Below are 25,301 nucleotides of genomic sequence, written 5' to 3'. Positions count from 1 at the left end.
GATATAAATAAATAAAAAGAAAAATAAAAAATTAATTTATAATTTAGTTTTCATAAAAAAATTATCATTTCAAAAAAATTTACTGAGGGGGTGCTTTAGTTTTGGCCGATACTGTACATATGTATGCACATAACACCTTCATGCATTGAAATTTCTGTATGGTTCACACCATGTGTACAAAATTCAGATTTGTAAAAAGTGACAGTTGGTATGCAGAAATATGTAAAAAACATACCGTGTAGAACAGCTTTAAGGCATCCACTAATGCAGGTCATTGGAAATACCATACAGAAGCTGTCTGAGTTAGACCCCTAGAACACGCTTCGCGCCGTTAATAGATTCCAAAAAAACTGTAAATCAAGGCAAAGCGTCTACAAGGAACATCGGAAATGTAATATTTTCCTCTTTTAATTGGATAAATTTAGCGGCAAGTCCCGCAGTCCCGAAATTTCCCAGAAAAATCCCGAAACCCCGGAATAAGGAATTTCGAAATCCCGAATCCCGGGATTTTTAAAAACCTGTCCCATTTGACATCCCTAATACTTATAGACTAATGAAAATAGTTGTCAAAATTTGTCAATTTTTGGACAGCTAGAAAAGGTGAAGTAGCCGTACCGGGAAATGACATGATTTCGAAAGAGTGGATAATTATCTTTACAATCTATATATGTAAATACAAATCAAATGTCGTTTGTTGGTAATTGCATCAGTTGAGAACGGCTGGACCGATTTCGATATACATAGATTTTTTTAAATGTTTCATAGTCCGTCTTAGGTTTTTACGGAAAGAAAGATTGACCAAGCCCACTTAACTCCCACTTTTTTTAATACGTTATATCTATAAAAAAAATCCAACAAAATCGGAGCGACTTTAGTAGAGTTATTCCATGTTAGATTCATTTTATGCAAAAAATAGCCCATATAACCCACATGTGTAATCGGGAACGACCCCAACGAAAACTCTCCGATTTTTTTTAATATTTGTCCGAAGGTAGGGTTTGTTGCGCTGATTACGGAAAAATATAATTTTCATGGGCGGCGGATCCAGTTCGCCGGTTATTCGACCCGAAAGGCCAGATTTAACAAGTGAGAAAAGGCTATAGTCGGTACGGGGCCGACTATGTGATACCCCACACCACTACCTCTGTGCATTATCTTTTCACTCGAAAACATTTCTTTTAGGGAGATACGAAAGTTTTCACCTATCTGGCTTTTATACCAAATGACTTAAGGCGAACTGAAACAAAATAATTAATATTTAATTTTATATTTGACTACTATCGACATCACAAACATCAATATGCTTCTATCTCTGTGAGAAAATTTCGTGATGATCCGATCAAAATTCCGACCTGTAGTGTGATTGCAGAAAAAGTGCAAAAAGGGGATGTATTACCGACTATTGCGATATCTCTATTATTTGACCACCAACGCCAACCTACTTTGCATAATTTTAAAGATGGGATTTTCTACTTTCTTAGTCAGGCTTTGCTTTTAGATGGTCCCCAACCAAAGGTGTGATATTCGTCATTATTATTAAAATCGCAAAAATGAAAAGTTGGGTTCTATTAGCGATATCTTCGTTGTTTGACCACCTATGACAATCTACGTTACATCGTTGTAAAGGCGATATTTTCTAATTTCCTTGCCACATTGTGCTTTTTATATACCCCATATAGACGCTGAGATATTTGCTTTGGAATAAAATGTTGACTTTTTCTCCAAATAAATTTTTTCCTCATTCCGACCCCTAATTGCTCATTTGCGATCAGTAGCGTGATTTCCAAAAAAACGGATAAATGAGATGTATTACCGACTATTGCGATATCTCCGACTTTTCATTTTTGCGATTTTAATTATAATGACGAATATCACAGTTGTGGTTAGAGACTTTCCAAAAGCAAAGCCTGACTATGAAAGTAGAAGAACCCATCTTTACAATGATGCAAACTAGGTCGGCGTAGGTGACCAAAAAACGGAGATTTTGCAATAGCCGGTAATACAACCCATTTATCCATTTTTTTGGAAATCACGCTACAGGTCGCAATTTTGATCGGATAGTCACGAAATTATAAGGGTTAATGGGGGTCTCACAGAGGAAGAAGCCTATTGATTTTGGTGATGGTCGGATAATATTTAGGGCCGGAATGGGCAAAAAACTTATTTGGATAAAAAGACAACGTTTTTTCCAAAGCGAATATCTCAGCTTCTATAAGGGGTATACCAAAAGCAGAAGCTGACAATAAAAGTAAAAAATATCACCTTTCTAATGATGTTAAGCAGGTTCTCTTAGCTGATCAAACAACGAAGATACCACAATAGTCGCAAATAAAACCCAACTTTTCATTTTTGCGATTTTAATAATAATGACGAATATCGCAGCTTTAGTTGGGGACTTTCCAAAAGCAAAGCCTGACTATGAAAGTAGCAGATCCCATCTTTACAATGATGCAAACTAGGTCGGCGTAGGTGACCAAATAACGGAGATATCGCACTAGTCGGTAATACATCCCATTTTTCAATTTTTTTGGAAATCACGCTACAGGTCGCAATTTTGATCGGATCGTCACTAAATTTTGAGGTTTAATGGGGGTCTCACAGATGAAAAACCCTATTGATTTTGGTGATTTTCGCATAATATTTAGGGCAGAAAACTTATTTGGATAAAAAGACAACGTTTTTTTCCAATGCGAATATCTCAGCTTTTATATGGGGTATACCAAAAGCAAAACCTGACAATGAAAGTAGGTGATCAAACAAACAAGATATCACAATAGTCGCAAATAAAACCCAACTTTTAATTTTTGCGATAATAATAATAATGACGGATATCACACCTTTGGTTGGGGACCATCTAAAAGCAAAGCCTGACTGAGAAAGTAGAAAATCCCATCTTTAAAATTATGCAAAGTAGGTTGGAGTAGGTGGTACAATAATAGATATATCGCAATAGTCGTTAATTCATCCTTTTTTCCACTTTTTGTGCAATCATACTACAGTTCGGAATTTTGATCGGATCATCACGAAATTTTCTCGCAGAGATAGAAGCATATTGATGTTTGTGATGTCGAGATGACGAGAGTTATCGTGCTCACCTGCCGCCACAGGGGGTTTTTATACCTTTCGGGCTGTTTTTCCAAAAAATATGGACTTGCCCCTGAAAAAAACTTTTACCGTCGTAATTGAGACAGCGAATGCAAGTTGCTTCAACAAAAATCAAAGTGATTCGAGAGAAGGTCTTAAAGTGAACTTATTCGAAATTTTGTGTGGGAAGTACCCGAGGGAGTGAACAAATATAGTCCATATTCGAACCTGATCTATATCTGGTAGATATATTAGGATGTGCAAAGTATGGATTACATCGGTCACACCCTTCAAGAGTTATCGTGCGCACAATACTTCCGAACATTTTTGAACTTTTGTTGGTGAGGTACCTGAAGAGGTGGACCAATATGGCTTATCTTCGGACAAAATATTACGGAGTCCAAATTTTGGACCGAATCGACAGATCCGTTCGAGAGTTATCTTGGTTGGAACCAGTACACATGGTGTCATAGGGGCTTTCTGTTTCTTTCAGGCTATTTTCTCAGGAAGTATGGACTTGCCCCTGATGAAACTTGTACCGTCATATGGGCGGCAGTGAATACAAGTTGTTGCAATAAAAATCAAAGCGATTCGAGAGCAGGTCCTAATCTGAACTTATCCGAAATTTTGTGTGGGAGGTACCCGAAGGAGTGAAACCTCATCTAAGATTGGTAGAAATTTCACGATGTGCAAAGTATGGATCAAATCGGTTACTTCCTTCAAAAGTTATTATGCGCACAAATATTCCGAACATATTTGAACTTTTGTGGGGAGGTACCGGAAGTAGTGGACCGATATAGCCCATCTTCGAACTTAAACTAATTTTGGGCAAAATATTTTGGACCGAATCGGTTGATCCATTCGAGAGTTATCGTGCGCTCCCGCAACCCAGACAGACGGACGGACATTGCTAAATCAACTCCAAATTGTCTGCAACGGATTTCGTCCAAACATAATTGGAGTCTAATTATTTCGATGAGGCACATTTTGCTCGTATGAAAGTGTATATACCCTCGTTAGCATAAATGCTGAGGGTATAATCATAAAGACCATTATTGTACACAATTGTTAAATGTACAACTTTTACTTTAGCCTGCTTTTGCTAAGTCTTACCGTTTTTGAGAAAAACAAAAAAAAAAAATAATAATGCCTCCAAAAATGGCCCTTGACCCCGCATAACTTTTTTTGCACACATGGGATCGATGGGGAGTTTTAGGACGTTGCTTCTAATGGTAAACCCAAGCTCTCCACCAAAATTCAGCTTTGTGGAAATTTTTGCTATTTTCCCCTTATACGCATTTTGACTGGGCTGCTCCGTTGACGTAAATAAGCTTCATCATATTTAAAATCTGTTCTATAAATCGCCTATTTTTTTGCATTTACAATAAAAAATCTGAATTTAAAACGAAAAAATATTCTGAATTTGGAATGAATAATCTGAATATGAAATGAAATCTGATGAATCAAATAAAATGTATGATTATAAAATATAATTTGTGAATTTCAGTAAAAAATGGTATAGACTTAGAGTCCGAAACTCAGGTTTAGCGTACTTCCACGTGTTTCGATAATGCATTTTATCTGCGGAAATATACCCACAAATACGGGTATGTTCTGTCACACACTTCACGCCTCAAGCCTTTTTTCACCCCATTTACGATTATTTTTTGATTATTTTATGGACGGAGTAGGGTGTATTCTTATTTTTAAATACCCTAATTAATCTTAGCCCCAAGAAATTCCCAAAAAATATGAGTAAATGGGCTCAATAAAATGTTTGAGGCGTGACGTGAGAGGTGAAGTGTGTCTCAGAACATACGCGATAGTGTTCGGATGATTGGTCCGGACCTAATGTAGTATTTCCTTACTTGTTCTTGTGTTATATAGATTGTGCATTTAAGGCCTGGGTACATAAGCCTCCTCGCCTGCTTGCTTTGCTTTCCTGCTTCATTTCTGACATAATAAAAATAAAAGAATAAAGAAGGGCGAGTCAATTTCGAAGCAAGGCAAGCAGGCGAAGCAGCTTATGTACCCGGGCCTTTACTCTTGGTTATTACTGTTGTAATAAAATTAAAACAAAAATATTAAAAAGTTTATTCCTTTATTTGTTTCCTTTATTTATTTTCATTTTGTGTTTACATAAATGCGATGTATCTAAGAAGAATGGAATTTAAGCATGTGTTTACGCCATTGCGAGCGATACGTGAAATCCAGGGAACAATCGTTACACTTATAGAGGTAATTGCCTGTGTGTTTGGCCATATGTTCGCGTAAACTGTCACTTTTTGTATAACTTTTCTCACAATGAGTGCAATGAAATCTGCGATCAGAGTGAACTTTAGCAACATGTTGACGTAAGTGAATTTCGCTGGCAAACGACTCACTACACTGCGAACATTTAAACTTTTGAACGCCTTTTTTGATTATTATACCCTGCTTATAGCGTGGACACTGGCGTGTATGACGTACCAATGTAATTTCAAGGTCAAAACGTTTCTGACAAGCCTTGCACTGGTAAGACTTAGGCTGGTAGGGCTTGCCGCTAGTCAATGAAATATGACTCTCGTATTGTTGGGGCACCTGATATTTCTGTCCGCAGCAGTAGACAAAGAATTCTTTTCCGTTATGCTTTTGACAAAAGTGATTCTTATAAGAGGTAAAACTGCCCATGATCTTGGGACATAAACGGCATTTTAGTGGCCCGGGTCCTGGACAAGTTTTCGATTTAGCATTTTGGAATTGGCCTTTGTTGGCTTTTTCACCATTCCATTGTTTGCCAAATGACTGTTGTTTAGAATTGTAGTCGTCTGGTTCGTCAGTGTAGTGGTTACCATCATTATACGAGGAGTCTGCATTGTTCATAGGTATTAGCTCTGATGGCACTTCATTATCATCATTTTCACCACCGTAAAGTAGCTCTGGCATCAGCATATCATCGAAAGCACTATCCGGACTATCGGTTATCATTTCATCGCCTTGTGGTTCATCTTTAACATGGATATTTTGTTGGAATGAATCTGTTTTGTTGCCATCTTGAGTTCGTCTTGTCTTGATAATTTTAGGTTTATCCATGAGTTTCTTTTGTGACTCGGTTACAGTTTGTTGGAAATTATAAAAGTCGTCAATTTGGCACCAACAATCATAACACACCACGCTCAGATCGTTTTCCTTTAAAAACTAAAAATAGAAATAAAGAAATTAGTTTGTGTAACGCAGGGTAATCTTTTGTGGAACTTACCGTTTCATCGAAATATTTGACCGTTATTCTATAGACTTCCAAATCATCAAAGAGATGCCTGTAGTTACTGCAGGCGCTTACACACAATCTACATATTTTGATGGAACTCATTTTCTTTGGCTAATATTTAACTGATTTTTGCAATCAGACAGACTCTCTCCGGTGGTTCCTTTGTCTTTGGCTTTAAGTGTGCAACTAAAATAGCTAGCTATCCGCAGTTCCAAAGTAGGGTTCCAACAAATCACGCGGTTATGTTGCGATTTGATACCTAGTGTGCGCAGGTATACCCAAAATCATATTATCCTGATTTTCGCGTTTTCCTTGAACTACAGCAGATGTCCGTTTTCCGCTTAAGCTGTAGCCAATTGTCGTATCGTAAAATACCTGAGTAATAAACAAATTTACTTATAAGAATTTCCTATAATTTTTAAATTTACCTGAAACGGTATAATGTATTAAATAATGCTAAGTCATGTAGGGGAGTAGTACAGGGGCAGGTGCTTACTGTGTACATCTGGTTTAACCCTAATCCCGATTTCAGGGTTAATATTTCCAAGAGTATTGTAATTTTGCCGTAATTTTGATTCCATTAAAAATATTCCTCGTGAAATTTAGAAGATTCATTTATTGCAACAGAAGGGACTTCAGTCCGACGGAACCGAAAACGTGATGCTTTACAAAACCACTTCGATGCACAATGATTGAGATATGAGGCTTTGTTAATATAAAATAAGTATATATTTAAACTATATTTACTAAGAAGACCCGAACCAGATCGATTCGCACTGTGTAGCAAATACGAACTCAAAGTTTGGAGTGTGGGAAATTCATTATGAGAATGGAAACGTTGCGTGAGTATATAAAAAATCAGAAGGATTACTAATTAATAGCACGGCAATGATGACTTAGGGAATGAAAGATACCGAGCAACGGTCCTGACCCATTTTAACATGGCAAAGCCCAGGACTCATCTTGATTCTTCTTTCATCTCAAGTGGACACTGACCTCCCCCGTGTTATCACCTGGGGAGCCACATTTAACACTCGCACCCAGCGTTCGTCCTATGAAAAAACAAAGAAAAATCAAAACCTTCTAATATTGACTATCCTCGCAAACCTTTTAAAGATTATGCATAATGAGTGTATATGCTCATGGAATGTTCGGAATCTTTAAAGGTGCAGTTTAGGCATTGCAAAGTAAGCGGCCGTTATTACTGCCGTGCAGGAAATGCGATGGATTGGGAAAGGCGTCACAACAATACCTAAAGGTGACGCACTGTATTATAGCTGCCATGGCACAAAGCATGAGTTTTGTTGCGAATTTGCAGTAAGTCGGAGGATAAAACATCTGGTCTCCATTTTCCCCAAGTGAATGAAAGACTAGGGTGCCACAGAGGTACAATGGCATGCACACCCGCCTTGCACGCTAAAGGTCGTGGGTTCGACTCCCCGGCCAAGCAACTTCAAACAATTTTCAACGGTGGTAAAATATGCCTCAGTAATGTTGGCGACATTTCCTGAGTATTTCAGTCATGTAAAACTTCTCTACAAGTGGTGTCTTGAGACAAGCCGTTCGGACTCGGCGATAAACTGTAGGTCCCATATCATTGAGCTAATTGAATCGGGGTGCACTCATTGATATGAGAGAAGTCTCCATTGTCCCATTTGGGATGTTTGTGGAACAATTATATTATTATAATGAAAGACTTGCTACACTTCGGATAAAAGCTAAATTTTTAATGCCAAAATTTAAAAGTAGAATAGCCTTCGCCCATTCGTCGGAAAATTCAGTCTCCACAGTGTAACGTCTGACACTGGAATGAGGTTGATAAACTATGCAGTGGAAAAAATATGGTAGTTAGCAGTACCAGACTTAAGCATACAAAAAAGCACTAGACCAAAAACCAAAAAATCAAATTTATCACGTTGTCTGAATGGAAGACATTCATCGAACATGTTGAATATACGATCATTACGAGGAGCAAACATAGACTCGGACCACCAACTTGTTGCAGCAAAGGTACATACCCGATTAAACGTAACAGATAAAGTCGTTTATGAAGAAGACAAAATACCAATTTCAGTCATTTCTGTAGAATATTGACGTCACATCCTTCAGAATTACGAAAATCAGCTGGTATTGTTCTAGGAGGCTATATCGAAACGTGCACCTATACCGACGAATTTCAGTCGGAAATGGGGCTATATAAAGGCGTGGACCTATACCAACAAATTTTAGTTGGAACGTTTTATGTCCTCAATGAAGACTAATTACCAAATTTCAACCATTTTGATGGGATAATGAAGCTAAAACCTTAAAAATACCGAATATCAGGAGGTACCGTTCTATGGGGGCTATATGAATGCGTAGACTTATACCAACAAATTTCAGGTGGAAAGTTTTATACACCCAACGATAACTAAATACCAAATTTCAGCCATTTTGGTAGGATAATGAAGCTAAAACCTTAAAACCTGTATCTTGATTTGAACAGACCGACTGACGGACATGGTCAAATCGACATAGTATTTTATGCTGATCAATAATATATACTTTATAGGGTCTCCGACGAATATTTCGATGTGTTGCAAACGGAATGACAAATTTAATATGGTGGAGGGTATAACCAACAAACGTACAAACATTTTTCTACTTTATATTACATCCAGCAAAATAAATATTTCAAAAAAAATTAACGGTAACGACACCGAGTACATTTTGTAAAAAAAATGTGGCAAATCGACACATTTTTTAATGAATGGATTGAAAATGCAATTGGACAATTAATACGCTAGGGCTCCACGCAATTTTCAATAATGCAAAAACTGAGTATCTCTCTGTCATGATAGAGCCAATTTGTACCATGGGAGGACAATTTTGTTCTCTACACAAACCCATTATATTAGGCAGTAGGACCGTAACGAGCAGACACATTATTGTAATTTGCATCAGGGGAAAGGTCAGTAGTTCTTTTTCCATATCATATCATAACATCCCAAAATCGCTTTATCTCGTCGAGATATCAATATTGGTATACCATATTTTGGGGGTCTCCGAAAATTATTTCGCGGTGTTACATCAATTTTTACCAAAACAAACTTATAACACCCTTTCCACATAGTCGTGTAGGGTATAACAAAAGAACGTTAATAATTAAAACATTCTTAAGTGGAATATTCTATCTCTATCTATAATTCTCAATTTAATATTATATATCGTCACCATAAATGCCCGAAGACGTAACCCACAAAACCAAAACTTTACAGGAGAAGCAAAAAACGTTATAAAATTAAAAACTGTTTTATGGAATATTAACCTTATGAAGGTGAGTATATGAAAATATTATCGATCATATACGATGGGGAATAAGTAGTGAAACCAAAACCGCTGAAGTGCTTAGTTTTGAGATCCTCCATTACAACAAAATCTGCAATATTATCCCATTTTTCGAAATGCCATTTCTTGAATAGGATCGTTGTTTTTGAACGTAGAAGCTTGAAATTTGCCCGAGCATGTATTTTAGCTTTATGTATCAGATTACGTCAAAAAACGAATTTCGATTTTCATGTCGATTACGTCTTCGGGCATTTATGGTGACGATATATTGGCGTCGAAAAGAAAGTAATTTTACATAACGTCACCATAAATGCCTGAAGTCGCATCTCCAAAAAGTCAAAATTATATTTTTTGATTGAATCTAATACATAAGAGTAAAATAAATGCTCTTGCAAAATTTCAATCTTGTACGTTAAAAAGTAACGATCCTATTCAAGAAAAGGCATTTCGGAAAATGGGACAACATTGCAAATTTTGTTGTAATGACGGATCACAAAACCAAGCGTTTCACCTTCATAAGATTAAAATTTCATAAAACAGTTTTTCATTTTATAACGATTTTTGCTTGTTAGTTACGACTCATGGAATTTATAGTGACGATATACTTACATCCACTTGCATAGCGAATATCCAAAACCTATTAACTTGTTATTTAAACAAAATTATATCAACTTCCACAATGAACTACTGCGTCTGAGCCTCTTTAAATACTCTATTCATATTCAAAACATGTCTTGTCATGATGAGTATGTTATATAACATTTTGTTGCCGATTAGTGCATGAAATCGATCGAAAATATTAATGGAGATTATTTCTAAAGTGACTTTGGCACTTTTTCAAATCTTATCAAATACCACAAATCGGTCGAAAATATATTGGAATTATACCCAAATCTGAACCAATTACAAAATAATTTTTGGCAATTTTTAGACAAAATATCTTCACACATTCCCCATTTCATCTCAGTTGGCCAGTAAGTAAAACAGTCACAACCTGCTAGGCATATTAAATACATGTAATCGACCGAAAATATATATATGGGAGCTCTATCGAAATGTGGAACGATATCAATATTATTTGGCAAATTTACTTTATTTTTCAATTCCTATCATCGGACTTAAATATGTATGGGACCTATATGCAAAGCTAGAGCGATTTCAATATAATTTGACAAATTTATTTCTAAATGAAATTCCGCCACATTTTCCAATCTCATCAAAATTTGACTGATATAGCCTGTTGGGTGCATCAAATACCTCAAATGGTCCAAAAATATATATGGGAACTAAATCTAAACCGATTTCAATATAATTTGACAAACTAGTTTCTAGACCAAATATCGTCACATCAAATTTCATGAAAGTTGCGCAGACATAGCATATTTGGTGTATATTTTACATGAAATCGGAGGTATATCACCAATATTTTTGAAAATTTAACATAGCTGAAGCCAAGGTTTACCCTTTTAGAAAACGCGACTCGTGATTGTATATTATACAAATTAAATACTTTTGGATAAAATAAAATGTTTATGGTCGTGGCAAAAAATATTAGCCTAAAAAGATAATTTGCCTGGAAGCTGTGGCTACATTTATGTTAAAAAATTGGTGAAAATGGGTTGAAGCCACCATGTCTTTTTTTGTTATATCTAGATTTGTGAGTAAACCACACTTTTCTCGAGTTTCCTGTCAAAGTAAAAGCAGAAGCAAACTAAATAAGGATCATCTCACTAATGTATTACTTTTCAAAATTTCGTCTGCTTCTACCATTAAAAGATGCTGACATTTTGAAGCCAGATTTACAGTGTTTTTTGAAATTTTCTTTTAATATCATTCCGCAAACAGGTTTTTCAAAAAATCATATATAGAATTGTAATACTTTTGATTCTGAGTTATTTGATGCGTATATTGTGAATGTAGTCTGCACAGCTTCATAGAAATCTGCATCCAAATGCGGAAATTTTGTGTGAACGTTTTTCTAAAAATCATATTTTTCGGGTCTAATATTTGCAATTGTCTCTAGAATACTTCGTACTCCATTGCACATTTTAGTTTTTTACGTTTCGGATCCAATAAATCATTCCTCGTGAAAATCTATCTACTAAAACGCGAGTTACGAGAAATTCCAAAGTAGAAAAATCACCTAAAATTGTTTTTGAAAATATCGCGTATTTTATCGCGTTTTCTGCGCATCGTTTTCACTGCAATGAAAAAACTAGTACAACATCTTTGTTTTAGCGGAAACAGAGATTTGAAAACTTTACTGATAAGGAAGCTACATTCATTTTATCCCAAAAAATAGTGTGTGATGCTACATCCGCGGTTCTTGATTGATCGCCTTCAAATAGATATATATCGATGTAGATTTTCATGGTTGACATTGAAATCGGATGCGGACAAAAATTGTATGCACTTTGCGCAAATTAGCGATATTTTATAGGTTTTTTAATGCTAAGATGCAGCCGATGCTACATCTTAGAGTCCAAATTATATTTCGAAAAATATATACAATTTAATAGATATGGTCTTGCTGTACACGAAAATCACATGCGGACAAAATGATTTTGATAATTACGCGATTTACACGTATTTTAAAATGCATATAAATTAAAATGGGTTATTTGACCTCTATTTCCATTTCAGAAGCTTTGAGACACATCCTCATCAACCCAATTACCTTCCCTAATGGAAAAGCTTTAATATGAATGTCAATAAAGCAAAATCCGTCTATTTTATTGGGAGATTTAAGCAAAATGAAGGAAGTATTCCTATAGATTTTTACAATTTTTCCTACTACATAATGCATGTGAAAAAATATTTTTTCAAACAAAAAATAATTTTTTTGACCAAAATATGTGCTTATTTTGGCTGTAACATCGAAACTATAACATCGAAACTATAAATCGTTGATGTAGCGCGAAAAAAATTTATCCTTTTTTTCTGAAATGGAATATGAAATAATTGGCAATATTCCTGATATACAAATCAGAACCGATTTTAATATAATTTTGCAAATTTATTTCTAAACCAAATTCTGTCCGTATTCCAACTTTCTTAAAAATTGGAAATATATAGCGCGTTTGGTGCATCAAATACCTCAAATCGGGCCAAGATATATATGGGAGCTATATCCAAATCAGAACCGATTTCAATATAATTTGGTGTATTCATTTCTGTATTCATATTTAGAGTTTCTTCAAAATTAAACAGGAATAGCGTTTTTGGTGCATCAATTACCTCAAATCTGCCGAAAAAATATATGGGAGCTATGTCCAAATCTGAACCGATTTCAACAAAATTTGGCGTAGTTATATCTGGACTAAACTCCATCGCACCTTCTAAATTTCATCAAAGTTGAACAGAAATAGCGTTTTTGGTGCATCAAATAAAACAAATCGAGCGAAAATATATATGGGAGCTATATCCAAATCCGATTTTGATATAATTTGGCACATTTATCTATAGACCTAAATCCGTCACACATTCCAAATTTCATCAAAATTAGACAGATATGGCGTGTTTGGTGCATCAAACACCTCAAATCGGCAGAAAATATATATGGGAGCTATATCCAAATCCATTTATTTATTGATCAAATTCCTTCACCCGTTCCAAATTGCATCAAAATTGGACAGATATAGCGTTTTTGGTGCATCAAATACCTCAAATCGGCCGAAAATATTTATGGGAGCTATATCCAAATCTGAACCGACTTCGATATAATTTGGCACATTTATCTACAGACATAATTCCGTCACATATTCCAAATTTCATCAAAATTGGACAGATACAGCGTGTTTGGTGCATCAAATACCTCAAATCGGCAGAAAATATATATGGGAGCTATATCCAAATCTGAACCGATTTTCTTCATAGGGCTAAAAAAATGATCTTCCCTAATTTTCGGCCAAATCGGACAAAAAATGCGACCTGCACGTTGCGAGCGGACGGACAAACGGCCATGCATAAATCAACTCAGAAAGTGATTCTATGCATATCCCTAGAAGGAACTATGGATCTATCTCTTTTCCTTAGACATGTTACATACAAATACACTAACACATAATACCCCTTCCACAGTGTGGTGTAGGGTATAAACACTGTTAGACTGACTTCCGCATAGTCAGTTGCTTTACAAATAACTGAAAATCTGCGAAGTATTATGATTCTTAACGCCGTTGCACTTAACAACTACGAAGCTACGTGTTTCAAAACGTCAAAAATACGCATTTTTAACGCAGGTAAAAAGCAAACATGTATGATTTTTATTTCAGGTACATTTAGTTGCACTTTCGAGGAACAATTTGTGAGCGTGCTACTGAAATATTTTGACGAAGTTTAAACAACACAAAGCAATTGACGATACAACAACATCTAATATGCGATGACGGTGAATATCAACGTCGTATGAATGAAGAGCTGTATCGGATGTTTGCTTTGGCTAGGCCATGTCATAAGAATGAGCAATGGATGATTGGGCCGCTAGAAAGGCATATAAATACACACGCAAACACGTTAAATTGAAAAGCAAAGCAACTAGATAGGAATGGAATTTGTTTCGAAGTTTGGCTTATGGGAATGTTCTGGAGAGAACCAACTAAGAATGTAAGTAGGTGTAATCATTAAACAACTTTTAACAATATTTTTCTTATATTTTTTTTTATTATTTACATAAATAAGTATTAAAAAAATTACACATATTTATATGAGTATTAAAGAAAAATTACACATATTTTCATTTAATTAAATTAAACGAAATTGTATATACATTTTTGTAATAAACGTTGCCTTAAAGTAGTGGTTTAAATTCCCTTTTTGTAAAAGGGAATAAAAACTAAATCTCTAAGAAGGCAACAAATGTTAAATTACACAACACATTTTTTGGTTTATTTGTTTCTACATTACACACACCTTATTTATCTAAGATGAGTGGAATTTAAGTATGTGTTTACGCCATTGATAACGATACATGAATTCCTGGGAACAATCCTTACACTTATAGAGGTAATTGCCCGTGTGTTTGGTCATATGTTCGCGTAGACTGTCACTTTTTGTATAACTCTTGTCACAATAAGTGCAATGATATCTGCGATCAGAGTGAACTTTAGCAGCATGTTGACGTAGGTGAATTTCGCTGGCAAATGACTCACTACACTGCGAACATTTAAACTTTTTGACGCCCTTTTTCGTCATTATGCCCTGTTTGTAGCGGCGGCACTGGTGTGTGTGGCGTACCAAAGTAATTTCAAGGTCAAAACGTTTCTGGCAAGCCTTGCACTGATACGACTTACTCTGGTAAGGCTTGTCGTTACTCAAAGAAATATGACTCTCATATTGTTGGACAAAGCGATGTTTCTGTCCACAGCAATAAACAAAGAATTCTTCTCCGGAATGTTTTTGACAAAAGTGGTTCTTGTAGGAGGTAAAACTGCCACTAACTTTGGGACATAAACGGCATTTCAGTGGCCCACGACCCGGACAATTATTCGATCTAGATTTTGTGTAATCACAATTCGTCTCTTGTTCTAAGGTGCTCATAGATTCTTCATGGTTAATAGCCATTAGTTCTGAGGGCACCGTAGTATCATCTTGTTCACCACTGTAAAGTAGCTCTGGCACCACCATATCATCGTAAGCACTATCCGTATTATCTGTTATTACTTGATCCTCTTCTGGTTCATCTTTGATTTGGACATTTTGTTGGAACGAAGCCTGTTCGTTGCCATCTTGCGTTCTCCTTGTTTTGTTAAATTTAGGTTTTTCCATGAGTTTCTTTTGTGACTCGGTAACAGTTTGTTGGAAATTATGGAAGTCGGCAATTTGGCACCAACAATCATAACACACCACGCTCAAATCATTTTCTTTTAAAAACTAAAAATAAATAAAACTTAGTTTGTGTAACACAGGGTAATCTTTTGTGAAACCTACCATTTCATCGAAATATTTGACCGTTATCCTATAGACTTCTAAATCGTCAAAGAGATGTCTATAGTTACTGCTGGCGCTTACACACAATCGACATATTTTAATGGAACTCATTTTGCTTCGCAAATATTTAACTGATTTTTGTAATCAGATAGAATTTCTTTTTGGTGGTTCCTTTGTCTTTGACTTTAAATGTGTAACTAAAGCAGATGGCTAAATAGTGTACCCAACAAATCTCACGGTTATGTTGCAGTTTGGTACTCAATATGCGCAGGTAAACAAATGATATTATCCTGAACTACCGCAGATTTCCGTTTTCCGCTTAAGCTGCAGCCAATTTTTGTAACGTAAAATACCTGGGTAATAAACAAATTCACTTATAAAAAATATACCTAATATACTTCAGAGCATAATATGACATGGTAAGCAGTACTAAAGAAAGACATTGTTTAAATGTTGTCATAATTTTTTATTAATATTACATATTGGGATTTCTGAGTGAAATCAGATACTTTTTCAAAAAGTAATTTTTGATTTCCTTTATTTATTGCTGTGTTGATGCAGCTCATCAGCAAAACATATGTACCTATTAGTATATTTTCAGATTTTTTTGGGTTAACGGTTCCTGAGCTAACGCGCCTTGAAAAAGTCAAATTCTGAAAACACTTTATGCAATGAAATACCCATAATAGTGGTCCTAATAAAAAAATCTTTTTTGTATTTTGTTATCAACTATCTAATAAAAACTTTTCGCACAGTTGTCTTGGATGCAATTTTTAAAATTTTCTATAAAGTAGGAACGGCGTTAAGTTCCGACAGGCCGAAATTTTTATACCATCCACCACGAATTGTATTGATTTTCTTTCTTCTGGGAACACAAAATTGCAATTTACAATAAATTCTGTAAAAAAAAATGTGACTAAAATTCTCAAAAAAGTTTAAATGGTGTGGTACCCTTACCAACCAAAATTTGGACCTATAATGTCTGATTTTTTGCAAGGGATATTATGTACCTGTTATAATGCCTTGTGCACCTAGCGAAGACTAAATGCCAAATGATAGTCATTTCGGTTTGAAAAATGTGGCTAAATCGTACAAAATACCGAAAATGAAGACATGTACCGAGAAATTTCTGGATAACAAATTTCAGCCATTTTGGTTCGGTATTGAGGCCACAGCCTTCAAAATCGAAAATGAATTGGACCTACAGTAGCAATTCTCTTCTGGAATGTTTTACACCCCGATGGCAGACTCCAAATTTTGTATATTTCGGTGGTACCATTCTGTGAAGGCTATATGAAAACGACCTATACCAACAATTCTCTTATGGAATGATTTATACCCCCATCGACGTGGACCTTTACCGAAAAATTGCATAAGGAAAGTTTTATAATTCCAACGAAGACTACATACCAAATTTCACAAATACCGAAAAACGGAAAGTACCGTTTTATGGGGGTTATATCAAAATATGGGCCAATATAGCCCATGTTCAATGTCCATGTTCCCTAGCTATAGGCTCCGAAAATTAAATTATACCCTTCGTATTTATGGTGGAGAGTATACAATTTTGCAGCTTCTTTAAAACAGCAACTGTCATTCATGCTAGTCAATGTGTACTATGCTTAACACCTCTACAGCGTTTCATTTCATTATTTGTTCAATTCAAAATGAAATCACAATTTTCGCGATTTTTATATTTTAGCCAAGTTGACATCAAGACCGGTGTGGCATGGAGAGCAGTGATTGAGGTACCCAAATCACCCTCACGTAAAAAGTTCTTTGGAGGGAAGCAAAACATAAAACACACAGAAATAATTTCTCATTGTTATCCTTGTATAGTATACAGATTTTCGTAACAAAAGTAAGTCGGAAAATTGATAACACAAATAATAAAAAATAATAACAAATATTGTTTACGTGTTGGTTACTTTCTGCTAGTGATTTTTGATAACTTGCCAAATGGTTTTCCTTTTATTAACAAAGTGTTTAATAGGAATGCAATTCAGTACACAATTCACTTTATATTGCGGCAAAATTCTTCGTTTGTGGTAGCTTGTGTTGATTGTTGAAAGGTGGTGGTTTCCATTCCATTTCTCTCTGGTACGAAATGAGAATTGAAAATGACTGGTGGCAAGTCAAATTTAACAAGGTAGATGCATCCGAATTCGGTTACAATAAAAAAAAAAACAGTGCCGTACTGTGAAGTGTCAATATATTTTGCACAAACAAACCGATTTATAAAATTTTTACACACAATAACAAAAAATTTTACAGATTAAAATCCCGATGTTGGCCCTATAAACCTATATAATGATGTAAACAAACACTTTGACAGCATCTACCTTGGTAAATATGCATTGCACGCATATGAAAACATGTTGTTTGTTATCATGGAATCAACATCTGCTGCAAGGGGAGATAAAATTGCAGTGATGCCAATGTTGTTTTATGAGTACCCAATGTTTTAAAGAAAATAAATATGGTTTTAGTTATTCATTTTTTTATTAATGAAAATAAATTTTCCAATGTGATTTACAGTCCAAAAATATTATGCTACGGCTACACCACGGTGGAATAAGAAGGTGTTACATCAAATCATACCAAATGTCAAAATTGAATTGCTTGTTTACCTTCTATATGTGATTTTATTCACAATAATGCAACTAACGTGATAATCAGCTGATTTTCCCGTTGTACCTGTATTATTGTGCCATGGGCTATACTGAGACAGTTTTTATACCCTTCACCATGGTAAAATAATTACAGGTAGGACACAACCAACAGCTGATTACAATCTTTTTTATTATGGCCTATTCTGTCAAAAGCAAGGTTGACATTTTTATTGTTGTTGACATTATGCAATAATAATGGTAGATGCATCGGTGAATTTTTCCGACAAAAACTTCTTCTGCAACCCTATATCTTAAAATTAAAAACAAGTTAAAACCATGGTATAAGTAAAGAGGTAGATTTAAATGAAAAAAATCTATAGAACCCTTGTTTTTCTTGAATTCCTAAAACTTCAAAATAAAAGCAACAAGTGGGTTTGTTTACAATGCATTTTTTGAGCATTTTATAAAAAACGCGAAAAATGAATGAGGCGTTAAGTTTTCTCCACATAATCGAGTTGTGAATATGATAAACTGATTGTTTCCATGCAAATCTCACCAATTTCTTCCATACAAATGATCTAAAAACAATTTTAAAAATCGTTGAATTCGATTGTTTTTAAAATTCTTTGGCATATTATTCAAACACCACACACACATACACAGTTTGTTTATATTGTTTTGAAGTTTTAGGCATACTCGAATGAAAAAATTTAAATTGATATAAAGCTTTGGCTAACCTTTCTTATTAAACCATGGTTAAAACGGTTTTTATGCGCATGGCAAAGTTAAATTTTTAATTTTTAAATAGAAATACTTGCGAAAGAACTATTCGTCAAATAATTGGTTTGTTCCTTTACTGTTGAAAATCGTAAAGCCGGCAAAAGTAGCAAAAGTTATAAAATGCTCCAATATGAATTGTATTGTGTCTGAAGTAAAGGAACGCTTTTCGAGTAAAAAGTGGTAAATCTTGAAGATTCTTGAACGTAAAGGAACAGAGCTAATGATATTAATTGAAATTTGTTCCAAAAGTACGGGAATATAAAAATGAAATTTTTTGTAAAAATAGCTGAAATGTATCTGCAAATCAGTAATCACGATGTTAGATCAGCCAAACTTGTCAAGTAGAAAATAACAGAATGACATTGCTATTTTTGAAACACTTTACTAGCAACAATATTCCGGAGCCTAGCTTGAGTAATTTTTATTTTTTACTCTATTTGGTACTTTAAACATATAAACAGTGAAGTTCTAAATTCTATATGTTTTTGTAAAACGGGTTAACTATGCAGATACATCTATCTTTATTATTGTACCATGTCATTTGATTTTCATACCTGGCCCATAATGGCCAAATACATACGGTCCGTTGTGCGACGCGTTGCGCGTTGAAAACAATAACCACATGATAAACGTGTAAGTGATGCCAAGTTTGTTCTTAAAGTTTTCATGTGGTTGTTGTAACGCAACAACGTAACGTATGTGCAGCGGCCTTTATTGTATCGATCTAAGAACTACTAATATCATGAAATTATTTCATTAAAATCGCTTTAGTTTGGACCGGAACTAAAGAGTTTTTTTCCGCTTGTAGCGCATTGAAATAAACATTTGGGTCCATATAAGTTAGCTACATTTTAAAACCGAATTAGCTATAATTTGGCATTTAAGGTTTCTAGTGACCAAAACAAATGTACAAAAGTCCTCGTTTTGGAATAGTCCCCATATACAATAACATTACCAACTGATTTCTGGTATTTTAAAATTTTTAGCCACATTTTCAGACCGAATAAGCTATAATTTGGTATTTAAAGTTCTAGTGGTTAAAAACTTCTCCATTTAAAACTGTGGGCGTTAGTACTTTCGTAACAGAAAGAAATATAACTATTTTCAAAATAATTTAGATCAACTGCTACATTTCCTCGGTATTTCAGCCATGTAAAACTTCTCCACAAGTGGTGTCTAACACTGCGTTGAAACATGACAGGACATTTGAGCTCATGTGTTGATTGTCAAAAACCAAAAACTTGCCCGAGAACTGCAAAAACAGTTGCGGAATTATGAATGAAAATCATGGATTTCCATGGTATAAGTACAGAGGTAGAGTTAAATGAAAACAATCTATAGAACCCTTCTTTTTCCTGAATTCGTAAGTCGATAGTCAGACTAGCAAGGTTTCATGAAACCAATTTCGTTAAAGTTTCTTTTCAAATTTCGTTAATGTCCACACACGTTAACGTGAAATTTAAGATCTTTTCGTGTCCTCTTTATTTTACCATTCGCGTTTGTTGTGTTTCTCATACCAATAAAAACAAAAAAAGACATAAATAAACCAAAAAACAACACAAAATAATTAACATTAATAATTAAATTAATATTAATAGTTAAATTTTCACTATTTCATTAATTAAATGTTTTTATTAAATATATTTATGTTTGTTTTGTTGTTAACGTTTGCTTGAGAAAATAAAAATGAAAGAAAATTGAAGAAGAAATCTTGCAACGAAGAACAAGAAGAGGCAACACAACAAACACAGAAAACCATGTGCATGGGTTTCACTACTTCATACCCCTCGCCTATAAACTTGACGTCGCCATGTTGAAATCGTGCTAGTCTGACCATCGACTAACACTTCAAAATTAATAAACACAAAAGCAACAAGTTGTTTTGTTTACAATACTTTTTTTTTGAGAATTTTATAAAAAAACGCGAAAAATGATCGAGTTGTGGATATTATAAAATGATTGTTTCAATGCAAAGCTGACGAATTTCTTCCATACAAATGTTCTAAAAACAATTTTAAAAATCATTGATTTCGATTGTTTTTAAAATTGTATATTATTCAAACAGCACACACACAGATTGTATATATTATGTGTGTTCGTTTACTCAAAATTTGTACAAATTGTTACTGAATGCTGTTCGTTTACACTTCAGTACAATACAAAAGACATTAGTCGTTTGCAAGAAGTTACTGGACTTGTACAAATTTGTACAAATTATTGAGTAAATGAACACACCTATTGTTTCGAAGTTTTAGGAACACTCGAACGAAAAAAAATTAAATTGACACATAGCTTTAGCTAACCTTTTTTATTAAACCATGTGGATTTCTTTTTGTTTTCCGTTCACATATTTTGTTATTGTTCATGTTCTTTTGTTTTCAACACATTTCAATTGTTATCTCATTACGTCTGTACGATAACTTAAAAGTTTGTACAAACTTTTAAAAAATGCTGTTCGTAACAAAATTGTTCAGTAAAAGAGAAATGAGAAGTTCTTGCAAGTAGTTACAAGCTCTTGCAAATACTTTTTAAGTTAACGAACGAACAGGCCTATTTTTACAAAAATTCGTTACCCCTTATGGCCCCGGCACATACGGTACGTTGTGCGTTGCGTCACGCGTTAAAAACAACAACCACATGAAAAAAATGTAAGTGATGCCAAGTTTGTTCTTGAAGTTTTCATGTGGTTGTTGTAACGCGACGCACAACGTACCGTATGTGCCGGGGCCATTACTGTTTGTGAAAAATTGAGGACAGCTGGGGGCAAAAGACAAATATATGAATTGGTTAGTAAATCAGGGTTGTACTTCAAAAGAAATTGTCTTGTGTAAACGCCTAGTTAAGAGACGCCGTTCGGAGTGGGCTATAAACTGTAGTACTATGTTTACATTTACGAAATCCACTCGATTTCAAATGTCAATTCCATAGTTCAAACGTCAAATGAAATCCAATCGATTTCAAATGAGTTTTCATTTGACGTATAAGCAAAGGAATTGACAGTTGAAATCGAGTGGATTTCGTAAATGTAAACTTAGCATTAATTGTATTCAATGTTTTTGTAATGTAAATGTCGTTTAATGATTCAGGTTTCGTGAGAGAATGTAGACATTCGTGTTTTACAGATTATTTTTAAAACACGATTTATTTAAAACACGATTAACTAAAAAAGTTAAAAAAAAGTTAATCGTGTTTTAAATAAATCGTGTTTTAAAAATAATCTGTAAAACACGAATGTCTACATTCTCTCACGAAACCTGAATCATTAAACGACATTTACATTACAAAAACATTGAATACAATTAATGCTAAGTTTACATTTACGAAATCCACTCGATTTCATCTGTCAATTCCATAGCTCAAACGTCAAATGAAATCTCAACTGAAATCCATTGGATTTCATTTGACGTTTAACCTATGGATTTGACAGATGAAATCGAGTGGATTTCGTAAATGTAAACATAGCATAAGAATAAAAATGCAAAAATGTATATATGAGAAATATGTTATATATAACCGGATTTAACAAATGCACTGGACTTCAAATTCCAATTCCTTTGCGTATACGTCAAATAAATCTTCATTAAGAATGTTAATCCTGCAATAGGCTATAATATAAACATGGCTCAAATTATGTTTTCTGACATAATTGTGGCACGTTCTTTGCTCTTTGGTTAAGGTTTGTTTCCAATATCATAAAACGGCGTTTGCATTAGAACTTTTTGCCAGTTTAACCTTCTTTATTTGACGTTTGCGCTATGGAATTGACATTTGAAACGCAGTGGGTTTATTAAATCCAGTTAAGTGCAAAGAGGTATAACACATATCAAAACAATTAATGTAAAAACCTCGCATTCAATAAAATTTACATCAGCGCTTATTATCTTGATAGCAAAAATCACTACATGGTGTACGTTCAGTGTGCAGATAAATTATTTTCATACTGCCTCTTCCCATCTCTGTAAACCACCATATTAATGCCAATTTGGCAACATTGTTATTGTTGTTTGGCGGCTTGTTTTGTAGATCATAAACACAGATCCTTCAAAAAAATTATAAATATATTTTGCTAAACATTCCTTTTCATATTGTGTCCTGCTGCTGCAGGTAAAATAAATGACTAGAGAAAATTCTTATAAGTTAATTTGTTTATCGCCCAGGTATTTTTGGCATTCGATAATAGACAAATTGCTGAAGCGAAAAAGGGACATCTGACATCTGCTGTTTGAGTTCGTGGAAAACGCGACAAGGAGGATAATATTATTTGTATGTACCTGGGAATAGCAGGTATCAAATAGTAACAGAACCACAATCCACTAATTTAATTTCTTACTAAAAGAAAATAAATGCGCCATTAGCTTCTGTAACAATTATTACCCAAATATTTGCAACACCGAACAATGAGTGAAACAAAAATATGCCGATTATGTGTTAGCGCCTGCAGCAATTACAAGCAACTCTTCGAAGATTTGGAGGTCTATGAGATTACGGTCAGATATTTTGATCCGATGGTAGGTGCCAGTGAAGATCAGTTGTTGGAACTATATTAATTTTTTTTAATTTTCAGTTTTTGAATCAAAATGATTTACACGTTGTATGTTATGATTGTTGGTGTCACATTGCCGACTTCCACAATTTCCAGCAAACTGTTACAGAATCACAAAAGAAACTTACAGAAAAACCTAAACTAGTAAAGATCAATGATACATTCCAGCACAACATACCCATTAAAAATGAGGTACAAGACGGTCAAATGTTAACAGATAGCAGCCCCGATAGTGCTTACGATGATATGCTGTTGTCGGAGTGTATTTATGGTGGCGAAAACGACTATGATGATGATGCGGTACCCTCGGAATTAATGCCAATAAACAATGCAGAACACATGAATTTTTATGCTAAACAAGAGCACACAGGTGGACACATAAACTACAACTCACAGCAACAGAGCCCCAGTAAAAAAGTAAATGGTGGCAAGACAATGAAACCTTGCCCTGGTCCTGCGCCACTTAAATGTCGTTTTTGTCCCAAGATTAGTGACACCTTTGCGTCTTACCGCAATCACTTTTGTCAAAAGCACACAGGGAAAGAATTTTATGTTTACTGCTGCGGCCGCAAGTATCAGGTCCGCCAACAATACGAGAGTCATCTATTTTTGAAAAACGATTTCCCTTACCAGTGTAAGGCTTGTCAGAAACGTTTTGATCTTGAAATTACTTTGGTACGTCATACACGCCAGTGTCCATTCTACAAACAAATTACAATTTCGGAAAAAGTTGTTCAAGAGTTTAAATGTTCGCTGTGTGGTGGAATGTTTTCGAGTGAAAGCCTTTTACGTCAACACACTTTTAAATTTCACGCAGATCGCAGATATCATTGCACTTATTGTGACAAGAGTTATACGAAAAGTGACACCTTACGCGAACATATGGCCAAACATACAGGAAATTATCTCTACAAGTGTAATGATTGCTCCCTGGATTTTACGTATCGTTCACAATGGCGAAAACACATGATTAAATTCCACACTTCTTAGATGCGTAAGATATGTTCAGGTAACCTGAAAATGGAAGCAAATATACCAAAGAAATTGTTTGTGTAATTAAAAAATTAGGTATATCCTTAAGATATGTAGTTTTTCTTGTTTTGTTTTATTTTTTGCCAACAAATGAATTCAAACAACCGTAAGTCAACGCGTATTGCAAACAAATGTATAAAATTTTGTTATAACATAATTTGTAAATTTCTTCTAATATAAATAAAAAATACCTAATAAGAAATCATTTAATTAAAAGTCATTTAACTAAGGAGACAAACCAGAGTATGTATGAACACAACATTTTCAGTCTATATAAACATTTAAGTTCTACTCTGAAACTATTTAACAAATCAAATCTGTGATTTAAGAGAAAATCAAAATTTCAGTAGAAACCAGAGACCTGGAACCGGTGCCAGTTTTTATACCCTCCACCATATGGAGGGTATAATTAAATTTGTCATTCCGTTTGTAACACATCGAAATATTCGTCGGAGACCCTATAAAGTATATATATTATTGATCAGCATAAAATTCTATGTCGATTTGACCATGTCCGTCTGTCCGTCCGTCCGTCAGTCTGTTGAAATCAAGATACAGCTCGCAACTTTAGGGGTACAAAACTTTCTCCCAGAATTTTGTCGGTGTCGGTCCATGTCTTCATATAGCCCCCATAGGACGGTACCTCCCGATTTTCGGTATTTTTAACGTTGTGGCCTCAATATTCCACCGAAATGGCTGAAATTTGGTGTTTAGACTTCGTTGGGGGTACTCAAACTTTCCCTTTAAA

At 34.6% G+C, this 25,301-nt stretch overlaps 2 protein-coding genes across 13 annotated transcripts in view; one reads left to right on the top strand and one right to left on the bottom strand.

Annotated features, from left to right (window-relative positions):
* The window catches only part of LOC141401959 (uncharacterized), a 42,996-nt gene extending 25,287 nt beyond the window's left edge, over positions 1 to 17,709 (bottom strand). Inside the window, exons 1-3 of one of the 8 annotated variants that reach the window (XM_073982538.1) lie at positions 17,543 to 17,698; positions 6,323 to 6,706; positions 5,169 to 6,261 (exon numbers count right to left, since the gene is read on the bottom strand). In XM_073982538.1, coding sequence (XP_073838639.1) covers positions 5,239 to 6,261; positions 6,323 to 6,433 — 1,134 coding nt within the window. In that variant the 5' untranslated portion in view covers positions 6,434 to 6,706; positions 17,543 to 17,698 and the 3' untranslated portion in view covers positions 5,169 to 5,238. Of the gene's footprint in view, positions 1 to 5,168; positions 6,262 to 6,322; positions 6,707 to 14,300; positions 15,530 to 15,586; positions 15,940 to 16,169; positions 16,774 to 16,996; positions 17,399 to 17,503 lie in introns of those variants that run through there. The other 7 variants (XM_073982537.1, XM_073982542.1, XM_073982543.1 and 4 more) reach the window with 7 other exon arrangements.
* On the top strand, positions 17,427 to 24,755 carry LOC141401960 (uncharacterized). 5 transcript variants are annotated; one of them, XM_073982551.1, is made up of 4 exons: positions 17,427 to 17,447; positions 23,136 to 23,241; positions 23,315 to 23,486; positions 23,543 to 24,755. In XM_073982551.1, exons 3-4 carry the CDS (start codon positions 23,376 to 23,378, stop codon positions 24,509 to 24,511), a joined length of 1,080 nt encoding a protein of 359 aa, XP_073838652.1. In that variant the 5' UTR covers positions 17,427 to 17,447; positions 23,136 to 23,241; positions 23,315 to 23,375; the 3' UTR covers positions 24,512 to 24,755. The 5 variants fall into 5 exon arrangements, with proteins under 5 accessions (XP_073838652.1, XP_073838647.1, XP_073838649.1 ...); XM_073982546.1 differs by lacking the exon at positions 17,427 to 17,447 and adding an exon at positions 22,975 to 23,082; XM_073982548.1 differs by lacking the exon at positions 17,427 to 17,447 and adding an exon at positions 22,998 to 23,082 and having other exon boundaries at positions 23,159 to 23,486.
* Positions 24,756 to 25,301: the final 546 nt, after the last annotated feature.

The sequence above is a fragment of the Musca autumnalis genome, unplaced genomic scaffold, assembly GCF_047663935.1.
Source record: "Musca autumnalis isolate F117 unplaced genomic scaffold, ASM4766393v1 scaffold_4, whole genome shotgun sequence".
In the NCBI taxonomy this organism is placed as follows: Eukaryota; Metazoa; Arthropoda; class Insecta; order Diptera; family Muscidae; genus Musca; species Musca autumnalis.
The sequence above is the reverse complement of the archived record's forward strand: the minus strand, read 5'-3'. Positions and strand labels throughout refer to the sequence as shown.